Source organism: Falco cherrug, chromosome 8 (genome assembly GCF_023634085.1).
Source record: "Falco cherrug isolate bFalChe1 chromosome 8, bFalChe1.pri, whole genome shotgun sequence".
Taxonomy (NCBI): Eukaryota; Metazoa; Chordata; class Aves; order Falconiformes; family Falconidae; genus Falco; species Falco cherrug.
In genome coordinates, this window is record NC_073704.1 from 1,788,620 (window position 1) to 1,801,779 (window position 13,160).

General features: G+C 50.8%; 1 protein-coding gene across 5 annotated transcripts in view; it reads left to right on the forward strand.

Moving 5' to 3' along the window:
* Positions 1-752: 752 nt before the first annotated feature.
* The window catches only part of ANKRD44 (ankyrin repeat domain 44), a 143,399-nt gene continuing 130,991 nt past the window's right edge, over positions 753-13,160 (forward strand). For 3 of the 5 annotated variants that reach the window (XR_008733476.1, XM_055717951.1, XM_055717953.1), the window contains exon 1: positions 753-997. Coding sequence is in view for 4 of the 5 variants with exons in the window: in XM_055717951.1 (XP_055573926.1) it covers positions 971-997 (27 nt within the window). In the remaining variant the exon portion in view is untranslated. The remainder of the gene's footprint in view (positions 998-13,160) is intronic. The other 2 variants (XM_055717952.1, XM_055717954.1) reach the window with 1 other exon arrangement.

Genomic DNA, 13,160 nt, shown 5'->3' on the forward strand with positions numbered 1-13,160 from the left:
GCCATCGGGCGAGAGAACGTATCCCTTCGGGCTTTGGGGTTCTTCTGCCGCCCCCCCTTGCCTGCTCGGCAGGGGGCCTGGCCCCGGCGCTGGAGGGCCCCGGCAGGCTCGGGGGGACACCCCCAGGGCCCCCGGGCAGCCGGCGGGGCGCTGGGGGACGCTCCCGTTGCCCGGCCGCGGGGCGCTGCACGTTCGCTGCCGGTCCCGACACCGAGCCCTTGCCCCCGCACGCACGGACGGCGCTGCGGGCAGGGCGAGCTGGGCCGGCCCGGCGGTGCCGGGTGCCTGCGCGGCCGCCGTTAAGCCCGGGTGACCCACAGGGCGGTGCGGGCCGCGGGGCCCCTCTGGCGGGACCGGGCAGCCGCCGCCTCCCGCCACGGGCGCGCGGGACGGGCCCCTCACACGGCGGGGGCGGCGGCGGGGGCGCTCCCTCAGCGGGCCCGGGCACCTCGCTCCTCCCGGCCGGGCAGCCGGGCGCCCGCCAGGCCGCCCCCCGCGGCGAGCCGGGGTCCCCAGGCCTCCCGCCGGGCCGGGCTGCCCCCGCGGGTGCCGCCACCGCCCTGAGGGGAGCGGGGGCGCCCGGGCGCCGGGCGCGGCAGGTGCCCCCGGGACCCCCGGGCCGGGCTGGGCCGGGCCCGCCGCTGAGGGCCGCCGCCCTCCCGGGGCGCGGGGCGGGACCGGGCGGCGGGGCCGCCCCTGGCGCTGCCCGGCGGGCGGGGGCGGCGAGAGCCCCCGGGGCGGCCCCGCGCCGCGCTGCGCACCGGCCGCCGGCGCGAACAAAGGCGGCGGCAGGCGGCGGTGGCGGCGCAGCCCGTGCGAGGCGGCCCGCCCGCCCCTGCTTCCTGGGCCGGGCTGGGCGCGGCGGCCTCCGCGCCCCCGCCCCGCCGAGCGGAGCCGCCGCAGCGCCGGTGGCGGGGCGCGCTCGCCGCCCGTCGCGGGAGCTGCATGTGCGCGGGAGGAGCGGCGCAGGATGGCGGTGCTCAAGCTGGCCGACCAGGTGGGCGCCGCGGGCGGGGGGCGGCGGGCTCTCTCTCAGCCTCAGCGCCGCGCCGTGCGGCCGGGGGGTCCCTTCTCCTCAGTCGGCGGCCCCGGTGCCCCCTCCCCGGGGCGGCCGCCCGGGGCGCCGCGCCTCCCCGCCGGCGGGCATTGTCCCTGCCCCTGCGGGCCGCGGGCGGCGGCAGCCGGGTCCCCGGGGCTCGGCCAAGCCCTGACAGCTCCCGGCGGCCGGGCGGGATGCGAGGGGTGCCGCGGGCGGCGAGAGGCCTCGGGGCGCTGCTGGCCCTTCCCGGGGGTCTCCCTCCCGCCGCCGAGCCGTGCGAGTGGCTTATTTACCCCGTCGCCCTGCCAGTTAGGAAGCGCCCGTTGGGTTTGGCTGTGGCCGTCGCTTGCAGGCTACTGGGAAAAAGCCCTGAAACCCTTGAGACCACGTTAAATTGTAGCAGCGGGCAGGCGGCTGTAATCGGTATTAAAGCGTTTCTCGTCGCTGGCAGTTGAAAGCCTTTAAAAATATTCAAGAAACTGATGTTACGGCTCCCACGTCCTGATTCATCCACGGACTCTACCAACTGTTACACACTTTGCGTGCTTTGATCTGCTATTTTTAATTTAACGTGGGTGCCTGTGATCTGCGGTGTGGGTGTCCGCCGGGCTCGGACCTTCCCGCTGGACTGGGGAGGGCTGTCGGTGGCCAACTGCGGCTTGCACGCCCCGCGCCCCACAGACACGGACCACAGACCCCGCTCGCCGTCTGTTTGTGCTGTCCGAAGACAGTCCTCCGCACGCACAGAGCCACCACGTAGCGTGCTGAAGGGAGTTTTGCAAGGAAAAAGGGGTAAAGGTGCTTCTGATGTAGAAGCAGCACTGGGTGGCCAAGCACGGTCTGTAACACATTCTTATGTAGCAGACGGCAGTTACTTATTTATGGGCTGTCTCCTGACATGTCCCTCGAATATCCTCATCTTTAGATGTGGTGCTTACAACTGGCAGAGAAAATGTTTCACACCATGAGGCTGCGTTACCCTGTGGTGCACAGGCTGAGCCTCGTAAATAAGGATGTTCAGGTAGGATCTGCGTATTAACAATCCAAACAGCAAATGTTAATGTTACAAATACATACCTTACAGAGGACCAACATTGTACCGTTTCAGTGCTTTTTACGTGTGTCGTGAAGCCCTTGAATTTACTGCCTTTAGAGTTTTGAAACCTCTGCTGGAAGCTTGCAGCCAGGATTTTGCTTCAGCAGCAGCAGTAGAAGTCAAAACAGATTTGAATCAAGCGGATCACGCCTTGGTGAAGTCTGTATTGCTATAAAGAATGACAGGCTGTTGTCTTAGTGTTCTCCCTCCTCCTCTGAGAGCCCTCAAAGCTGAGGGATGAGGCTCATTAGAGCTGCCATTACATCCCTGCAGCGTGCCTGCTTTGGGGATGTTCAGAATATTGGTGGATGCTCATGGTGGGTCCTGGTCGGGCTGTGGCCTGGGACACAATACAACAGGCTGATGGTTCTTCTTTGTGGGTTTGTGTCTCCTGTGATTTGCGAAGGGATATGTTGGTCTACCTGTACGCGTCCTACTGGATCTCTTTTCATTTTCTTCAGTTTCTTCATCAGTTCTTTTTCTTTCACTTCTGAGGTGAGAGATTGGAGGAGGGAGGGGGAGGATATGTTAAAGCTGAGTGTGGTGCTTCCTCTTAAAGCAAGTGCAGAAGTTTACATGTGCCTGTTTCTGCATATATGGAACTGTCGCTGGCGGAGCCTTCCCGACGTGCAGCCCGGACAGCTGTAACCAAGGCTTTGGGGCTGCACAGCCTCCGCATGCATCAGGCCAAGCTGTGCTTTTCATCTACATCAGGTCTGAAGAGCGCTGTCCCCAGGCTGGCCCACCTCTAAGTGAAAACACAGTAGCAGCAGCCCCACAGCTTCATAGTCAGACCCAGGCAAAACAGATGTGAAGCTGGGGTGAAGAATGACGTGCCTGGGAAGACTTACATTCCTGTAACAACTCCTGCCGGTGCTCAGAGTCGCTGAGGCGGCAGGAGCAGACTCCTTCTGTGTTTCTTCCTGCTCTGGAGAATCAAGGCAATTGTGGCAGTGATAACTTGCAGTATTTCAGGAAACTGTTTCCTTTTGCTTAAGCCCCAGAGGCCACAGCAGTCTGTGTGCTTGCAGTCTCCTGCAGTGAGAATTACAGTACGCAGCGCGCTACGTACCATGCGTACCTGCAGTGGTCAGGACCCGGGCTGCTGCGAGCGTGGGCTGTTCTCTGTGCACTGAGTGTCAAGTCGGGTTCAGGTCTCAGTTGCAACACTCAGGGGAGGTTGACTCCGACACAGAGCGCTCACTCTTCTGCCTGTCACTGCAATTTCTGTAGCACGTGCTTTCCTCTGGATTCATGCCTTTCTTGGCCAGTGAGGAGAGCTTCGTGTAGGAAAAGACTAGAGAACCTCCACGCTAAGGGTTTAAACGTGCGTTTCTCTAAGTAACCTGTTTCCTCCTTGCTCCATTCTTGGCTTCTCTTACCAGCCACATCTTCACAGCACGTGGAGCATGTTCAGACAGATGAGAAATTAATCACACCATTTCTCATACGGGCTCTGAAGACAGACAGACTTTCATTATTGCTTCTTTCTTGGTACGGCTGAAAAGGTGCTAAGGTATTGCTATGCTTAATCCTCCAAAGAGGTTATCCCTGCTTTTGCTTAGGCAGGAGATCTTCGTTTAATAGTTTAGCATTAGTGTGGGTTACTTGAGTTTGCTTCCAGTGATGGTAACTGCTAGTTCACCAGTCGGACCACGAGAAACTCAAATCATTTAACCACAGGAAGTGTATTCTACCGTTGTTCATTTCTGCAGGAATTTTTTTCCAGGCCTTCCTTTCTTCAGTAATCCGCTGCTAGCCATTTTTAAATCACTTAATGTTAAACTGAAAACAACCTAAGATAATTCATAAAACTTAAATTGAATCCTAGGATCATAATCTTTGTCTGTAGTGGCGTGTCTGAGCAGTTGTAAGCATTTGGACATTCTAAAGATTTTAGTTGTCATATACAAATATTGCAAAACTTACTCTAAATCTTAAAACTTTCATCCATATCTATCTATCTATCTATCTATCTTTTACCATCTCTGCAGTGATGGTTACAGCAAGCATGCACGTAGCTTTAAAGACTCCAAAAAATTTTTTTTTCAATTCTAAGAGTTACTGCTGTGTTGTTCCACATCCAGTTTATTGGTTGTACCTTTCCCATTTTGATAAGTGTTAGTAGTTTATATTATGTGAGGGTGCAGTTGTATGTGATAGAAACCTTTGCATTTAAACTGGAGTTCAGAAGGAGCAGAAGACAAGTGGGTGGCCAGAGGCTTTCGGTTGCCCTGACGCAGCTTGAGCCTGGCTCTGCATGTATAGAGGGCATGAAAACCCTTGCTGTGCCCCTTGGGTGCTCTTTGAGGAAACCTGCTTCCTGCAGCTCTTCGTTCCTTCCCGTATTTTGCCATTCCTTTCTTCTCAAGAGTCACCTTTCCCCTTTGCCAAAGCTCTCTAAGGGTGAAAGTATCAGTTGGTTTTTGACTTCTGTGGCTGCTTTTTGAGCAGTAGTTGTTGCCTGGACCCACCTCTCTCCTGTCCTCTGAGGAACCAGCAGATGCCGGGTGCTCCCTGCTGCTGCTCGCCCTGCCTGCTGCCTCCAGTTCTTTGCATGGCTTGTTCTTCATACTTGCACCGAGGAACCTGGTTTCTTGAGAACTGTTTGTTTGCCACATGCAAACTTTGCAAGAGAAAGCCTGTTGGTCACAGTCCTGCTGAGTGTGCTTTTCATCTTCAGGGTTTCCATTGAGGGTTCTAGGCAGCAAATACAGACAATTGCTCCTGTCAGCACTCTGTTGAGAGGTAACATACCTTTAAAATATAAAGTTGTGCAAGTTAGCTTTTGGGAAACTATTTTGGAAGAATCTAAGTGTCTCCGTGTCATTTCCAGGCTTGCCTTGCCAGCTGAGGCCCTCCTTGCAGGACTGCTGGCAGTGCCCACAGCCTGCAGGTTGTCTCTGCAGCTAACTCCATCCTTTTATTCCCGTTTAAAGCCAATGGAGTCACTCTGTGCATGGCTGTGTGTGGCTTGGGATGCCAGCTCTCTGCCTGCACGGAGCGGGCTGCCTCCACGTGCCTTGGCACAAACGCACCCATCGCGCCGCACCAGAGGCGGCGGTGGTCGGAGCGGCTGGTGCTCGGGGATGTCCTGCTTGTTGGTGTCTGTCAGAGGCTGATGTGAGCTCTCCCCTGCCTAATTGTTGGTTATAGTTAGGCATGTTTACAGGAGGAATGTATCATTCTGTCTTTGAAAGACACTGAGAATGTTTTCTATAAAAAAAAATAAAATAAAAATGGGAAGTTAGCTACAGGTGGAGCTTGTGTAGCTACTTTTAAGAGATGTAGTGCTTAGTATTTTCACTCCTGCACTGCCGGATTTGGTGGGAAGCTTGCTGTAAGTTTGACAGGCACAGGCTCTGTGTAGCCTTGAGCACCTGGGGAGTGAAAATGTACTGTGACTTCGGCGTCACCGGCTCAGGCCCTGTATGTAAAAAACAACAGAATTATTTTTAGGCGGCCTTTACAAGCATGCATATGCATGCATAAGGGTAATGAAGCCCAGATAAATGGTGGTTAGTGTGTACACTTAGGGTGCTATTAACTGCAAAACCTCATCCTGTGTCTCCTGATATTTTGCCTGTTGTCCCTGATTGCTGAGAGTAATGTAGTGTGACTAGAACCGAAAGGACCATTTTTTTCCCTCCCTTTCCCAAATGTTTTCCTGTGTTTGACAGTTCTCCACTGACCATCAGGATCCATTTTATTATGGCCACAGAGAAACAGCATTAAACAGATGTTTAAATAATTTTTAGCAGATGTCAAAGATCATAAAAATCGGCTGGGCAGAGGCTGGACTTGCATCTGAATACGCTTAAAACAAAATCAATACAACAGTAACAAATAAGCTCCTAACAAAACCAATGAAATTTCCAAATGATGGTGTGTCTTTAACTTATTTCAGAATCATTCAGTTGACAGGTCTGTCTTTCTCTGTATCCTTTCTCTGTGATTAAAAGCATTTGAGAAGATGCTCCTGAATCTGCTGTATGAAAGAGGAGTAATGAACCTGTGCCTTATGGCCACTGCCAGCCCGTGGGCTAATTTTGTGTGACGTGCAGTCCCACAGTTGCTGCCCTCCCCATATTATTGCTAGATAATGCTAAGGTGTATATTAATTTAGAGGCTGCCAGGTGTTTTTGCAAGGGCTCACAGCAAAGGAGAGATAATCCATTTCAGTACAAAATACTCAGGTAGCCAGAAAACAAAGGTAACTGTTGGGAAGGAAGGAGGAGGAATTTACCCATAGGAGTGTTTCTTTCTTATTGCGCAATGAAAACGTGGTTGGACCAAAATAACTCTGCCATGGCAGCCATTGGCTTTCTAGAGCCATGATGTTCCTAGGCATGCCATGCATACTGTGAGATGTGGCTCCATGTGTTTTAAAATGAACTTATGGAAAAAATGGGATGTCAGCAGCATTCCTGCCCTTGTGCAGACCTGTAGGAGTGGTGGTCGCTACCATCTGGTATAGATGGCACCTGAGCTCTAATACAGAATCACAGAGTCATTTAGGTTGGAGAAGACCTTTAAGATCATCGAGTCCAGCCGTAAACCTAACGTGGCTAAGTCCACTGCTAAACCGTGTCCCTACATGTCTTTTAAATGCCTCCAGATATGGTCCTGTTCAGAGGAGGCGGCGTGGGGTGGGGGAGAGCTTTTGGTTGCCAGTGAGGGCAAAATGCCGGCTTGAAAAGGAAGCTGCTTGCTTTTTCTGGTCATGGCTTCTGCAATAGGTATCACTTCCTGATAGTTTTGCAGCTTGTTTCAAGGTAAACAAGAAGCACTTAAATTAGGGGGATTTCTGGAGCTGTATAGCATGCTCAGATCTATCACAGATATTTCTGTAGCAGAGAAATCCTCAGGTTTGCTGTTTGGTAGTGCTGTAAGGGTTTTGCAGTGGCTGCACCTGGATGCCTGGGCTGTTTGGAGGGGGTGTGTGCCTGCCGTGCTCCGATGTTAGTTTTCTTGAATTGCAGATGGCATCCAGCAAAGCTTACCCTCCTGCACACACCTGAGGTGCGGTCTTATATTCCTGCATGACAAGTGCCTCATGACCTCTTCCTGCTCATCTCTTAAATGAAGATGTGGTTGTCATGACTACATTCGGTGGAGAAATAAATACTCCTCCCAGCCTGGGTGCTTGTGTAATGGCTCGATTCAGGCAAGGTGGTGTTTTTATCTGGATCCTTGCTTGATGGTGGGCAGGCGATTTCTGTGACCTGGGCATAAAGGTGCCCACGCTGGGGCCAGCTGGCCGCAGAACGCAGCGCTTGCTTGCTTTGCGGCTCTCCTGCGCCCGGTTTGCAGCTGGTGCCGCTCCATTGACAGCACTGCAGCAGTGCTGTTGGTCGTGCGCCGGTCTTGGGGGCAAATCCCTGAAAGCCAGTGAGGAAAACTGTTAAGGGCTGTTTCTAGAGACCTGGATGTAGCTGATCCTGCTTGTTTGTTGCCAGAGAGGCAGAGACTGTGGGATGTGCTGCTGATGGGAAGGGTTTTCCCATGCTGGCCCGATGCTCTGCGGTGCGTTCGCCAGAGGAGAGTGGCCACGCATCGTCTCCTCTTGCTAAAGCTGCCCCCCGGCTCAGCAGATCTCTGACTTTTTGCTTGAGAAGAGAGTAGCTTACTGTTTAGGAGTTGTTGTTTCAGACTGTCTGCAGGCTTGGGCAGTATTTGTACAAAATATTTAATGCTTCTTTTTAACCTGTTGTCTAGAATTTTTTATTTCTTTCAGTGGCACTAATACAGGTTCTAGTGTCATCAGATGACTACAGGAGCCAGCTATTGCAGGTATAAGCCATTTACGCCAATGTTTCGAAGTATATTCTGATAACATTGACCATTTCTCCTGGTTTTTATTCCTGCTTTTCTTCTTGAATGTCCTGCTTCATATATTGCTGCCTCTGTATGTTGCAGAACATACAGAATACCTCTGTATTTTAACTGTTTTGTTTGAATGCTTATTAGCTGCAAACCTTTGCATTTTCAGCTGTTTCCATTTTTAAATTAACATTTTTTTTCCAGAAGTACATATCTGACATCTGTCACTTTTTTTGTTAGCTGGAAAGCTTGGGCTGGAAAGTTCCCACAGCTGCTGTCTGTGGCTTCAGCTTTGTTTTAATTGCCGCACTAGAAACATGTAGCAGCATGCTGTTGGAGCCCGTAAGCCTGGTGATGGGTGGGAATCAAAGGATTACAAAATTACGTTTAAAGGGGGGAAATTATTTTGCAGTTTTATCCAAGGGTTTGAGGTCATTATTGAAGTTTGCAAGGAGCTGGGCAACAAATTACAGCATTTAGTTGTGGCTAGGTAATTGTGACATTCTGAAAAAGTATGTGCTTTTTGATGACGGACATTTGCATGTGTTTTGCTTTTGAGGGAAGAAAAAATCTTTCCTGGCTGCAGATGTGCAACCAAAAATGGAGGCTGTTGAATACATTTCTGCCATGGGGTGCCGAACCTCGTAGCCTAACACAGGCTTGGTTGCTTGATGTTCGTACTTGGTGTTACAAGCTGGTTTTATGTAGGGATGTGCATTTTTGTGCTAGGATTACTTGTAATGGCTTGCTGTCTTGCTTTGAAAAGAGTACTTGGGGAGAATGCCCTTGCAAAGCGCCCCCGCTTCTTCCTCCCAGCTGCGTGCTGCTGCGTCTTTGTGAGGAAGTCAGCAAAACCATAATGGCCGTTTTCTGCACATGGTCTTAAGAGGTACCTGACAGCATCTATGTACTGAGCTAAGGCTTTAGCTTTTTTGCATAAAGGAGTTGGTTTCTTACAAAACCCCTTTGCATACTGAATTATATATGTGTAGGATTGCTCCAAGGGCCACGTGTTGATATCCTTCATGACACAGAAAGTCTGCAAATAATCGCTAGTGATGAATAATTTGCTGTTTAAGCATTGCCATTTCTATTCTGGCATATTTTGTGATAACATTATATGATCTGCTTTTTCCCCATCTGGCAGCCTTTGTAATTTTACAAACTTGTTGCTTGATCAGGTATCTTTTGTCTGTGCAAAAGCTTTAGCAAAATAGTTGTTTGATACCTACTGAGTTGCAGGCCTCTAACGGATACCTCTGTACACTAAGTATGACCGGCAGTAGAGAGCATGTAACTTGAAGAAATGAAAGAGTAAAAATGTAAAAATCAGGTACTGCTATCCTCAGTGTATAAACTGAAAAGATGGCAGTCAAGTGCACTTTTAGGTGCACAAGCTTTCACATTCTACATATGATCAAATCGTTCCTGGGAAAGGAAACTAATGTGAACATTAATGAGCTTTTAATCTTTAATAATGTAGGCAGTACCGTTCAGATGGAGAACATAACGCATTTTATCATAGTGTCATTTTAGCATGATAAGCTCCTTGCTTTTCCAAGGTGAAAGGGCCGCAGATTGCCTTCTGAAATCTCATCCTCGGATGAAGTTTTGCTTTTGGCTGCATTGAATCTAGACCAGCTTTGCAGCAGTATGGGGAAGGTGCTTTGTATTTTTAGTAACACACTGGTAGCAGCACCTGCCTTTGTGTTTCTGTGTATAAAGTTCATTTTTTCCATACTTAAAATAGACAAAAGTGGACAACATGTCCTTTTCATTAGTGTTTTCATTCTTGGCTTTCTAGGTTGCTCCTAGGTTATTTCTCTTGCCTTCTGCACAGTAAGGCAGCACAGCAACGCCGTGCCTGTGCCTTGCAGGCAGCAGGAGGCTGGGTTCGCAGGCCACCAGGCTGGGCTGATGTCTCTGCCTGAGCCAGCCCTCTGGCTGTTTGAGCTGGTGCCAGCAGGGAGCTAGAAGCTAGAAGCCTGCAGTATTATCTGGTAAAACACTGATTTGCTCAGTGTGGTCTTTAGTTGTTTAACATGCCAAGGGTAAAAAAAAGAGAGAACAAAGGCCTGAAATATCCCATATTGTCTTTGTGCTTCCAGCTGCTTTAATGTGCTTGCCAATGCGACATGCAGCATTTATCTCCAATTTAAAATCAAGAGAGGGACTTATTTAGTCATTGACTCCAGGAACATTTCCAGAGTGCTCCTACCAGTCAAGTAAACATGGTGTGCCAGATCCTGCAACCGTTGCCTCTGTTTGAGAGGAGCGCGCTTAGGTGAGTGACCCTGCTGCACCTGGCTCAGCATGAATCAAGCCTAGTGTGAGGAAATGCCTTCCTTTAATGTAAACAAGCCCTGACCCTTCAGCTAGATGTGTAATCCTGCTTCCCTTCTGGGAGATGTGGCCCTGTTTCTGCGGATGGAGCCCACTGCTTGGATCCTCTCAGCTGGAGGCAAATCTGAGATTTTTTAAGAAGCTGCCAAGGTAGCTTTATAGGGGGAGGGGAAGGGGGAAGAGCTTTCCTGCGGAGCCAGAGCCGAGGCGGAGAGCGGGAGGGATGCTAGGAGGAGGCAGGCAAGGTGTAGCTGGAGGCATGGTGCTGCTGCCAAGAGAAGGGGGTCGTTGCCCTGGTTTGCTGTAGGAGAACTGGGATGCAGAGAAACTCTGTGACCGAGGTGGCAGGTGGCAGAGCAAGAGCCAAGTCCTGATTTACCTCTTTCAGTGGCTGATTCATGGTGGTGCCCTTCCTTCCTGCAAGTTGTTTTAACACTGTTTACTGTGTGGGCTGATGCTAATCATATGATGTTGCAAGATGAGAAATGAACAGTGGCATGCAGTTTTATAGCAGAGCTTTAAATGCAATGAGCATATACTTTGTTTAGGTATTTGTTCTGTAAAGTGTAAAATCAGCATTGGTGCTGCTTAAGAGAAAGTGCTCTGTTAGAAAATGGTTTCTAGGTCACCTGGTAGGTAAAGATTTGTTCTGGCTGATGGCAGTGGGTGGCTGTCCTTGGTCACTAATCCTGTGTCATTAGTGTCGTATTCTGGCAGTACAAACTGTTAAAGTGAGTGTTGTGCATCAATGCCACTTGTTTAGGCCAAATGTCCTCCTAATAATCCAGAACTGTGTGACTCTTGGCCATAGAGCACGCCTACAAAGCTGGGTCATTCAGGGAAATGGAGATCGCCTCTCAAATATGAACCCTTGCTGTCAGCGGGTCAGATGGTGCCCTTTGGGTGTGTTCACACAAGGTCCATTTCATGTCACGCTGAAACAGAGCAGTCTTCTCACTAAGTTTTGTTTATTACGTGTAAATATTTATAGACATATAATCTAGTTTCTAATTAGAAGAAGGTGCTCCTTTTAGAAACGTTTTCAGGAAGACTGGCGGATTTGTACATCACCCCTGCTACCCAGAGGAGTGCTGTTTCTTCTCTGCAGACGAAGCAAATGGAGCTGAACAAATTTGTCCTCCTCTGCAGAGAAGGGTAAGGCTGGCTCATACCGCCGTGTAGCCTGTGCAGCTCAGGGAGCGAGCTACCCAGACCCGAGCCTCTGAGGGTGCGTGCGCTGCTGGGGGGGGGGATTGCACAGCCCAGGAGCGCCTGCGTGCCCTGGCTTTGCAGGTGCACTTACCTGGGGCAGCTGGTCACGGCCAGCCTCGCTGTTAGCCTCTTCCTACAGGTATAGGCACAGCTGTCCCATTAATCTGGGACTGTGTTTAAGATCTCCTGGTTCCTGTTCCTGGGTAAAGTGTGCAGTGGGCATATCTGTAACGGGTTTTTATGATTTACCAGAGAGCTGCCTGGAAGAGGAGGCACAAATGATGGCAAACCACGGATCAGGCATGTGTTCTTCGGCGCTTCTTGTTCCCACAGGGCTGGCTGAAGTCAACTCCAGACAACCGTCTGAAAACCCTTGTGTGACTCCTTAGACATGGCTCTGCAGACATGTGGTCTCTGGCCCTTTAAAAGAGGTCTTTAAAGTCCTGCACGCTTTCAGTGCATTGTCTGGAGAATTCTGTTGTAGGGACAAAAATTAAAAGGAGGTGGACAAGCAGGCGTAATTCAGTGCCTTTGCTCTTCTATATTCTGCCTCCAAAAAGCTCTAGCATGGAGCAAGCTTTCACCTGGTGCCTCTTTACAGCTGCCTGTCCAGTACCCAACAAAAAGGGAAGGCTCTGACCCACGGAAGTAACAAAATCTCTTAATGTATTGTCTGACCCTGTGAGATTATTGAATGCTCCGGAGTCTGCTGGATTGAATGGTACTGCTGGGATACCGGAGCATCAAAAATAAGTGCTGTGTGAGTAACTGTGCTTCAGCTATGTGGATGCAATCGCAGGAGTAATGTTGCGTTTCAGAAAAAGTGATCGTTTCATTCCTGACACTGCTTCTGTTTGCTGTATTTTGTTTTCAAGCAGTAGGCTTGGAGAGAAAACAGTCCATATTTTTGCCTATTTTTAACAAAGTGTTCAGCTAATACGTTAATGAACCTTGAGCACACGCAGTAGTCATTTTAAGCCACAGTAGATGTTTTACCAATAAAGTAATTCTCTTTACAGAGGGATAAACAGTTTGCTCAGCCAGAGGAGACCTTGGTTACTTGTGCCTTACTGCACAAGTTCACGTGTGTTGTATTCCCCGTAGAGTTGTGCTGATCCCTGGCGTTTGTAGCATGACAAGTGGAATCAGTGTAAAAGCCGTTTCCCTGCCGAGGTCTGCCTAAAACGAGTTTAAAACCCAGGCAGACCTAGTTTACGCTGCCCACGCCCCTTTCTTTTGGAAACGAATGCTGTTGAGGAAAAGGTTTGCGTTACTGAGAAACCCTCAGAGGGTTGTTAAAACCGCCTGCAGAAAAGCAGATAGAGGGGCTTTACTTGGCTGGGGTGCAGGTGGGGCTGCGGGAGCAAGGGTCTGTTCCCGGGGGGCCGCCGGGCCCCCATGCTGTCCCTGCCCGCGTGGAGAGCGGGGCTGGGGGTGCTGGCTTGCCTCGAGCCTGGGGGGGGCCACCACAGGTTGGGGGAAGGCCAGCTTAACTGGGATGGCAGTGACTGCCCAGGCCCTGGCTGCTGGGCAGGGGGCACGGCTGTGCCGAGCTTCCTCTTCCTTAGGATTCGGTCTGACTGTGGGCTTTCTCCCGCGGTGGGGATCTGCTTTGTTATGCTGCCAGCCCTTTCCCTAAACAGAAGC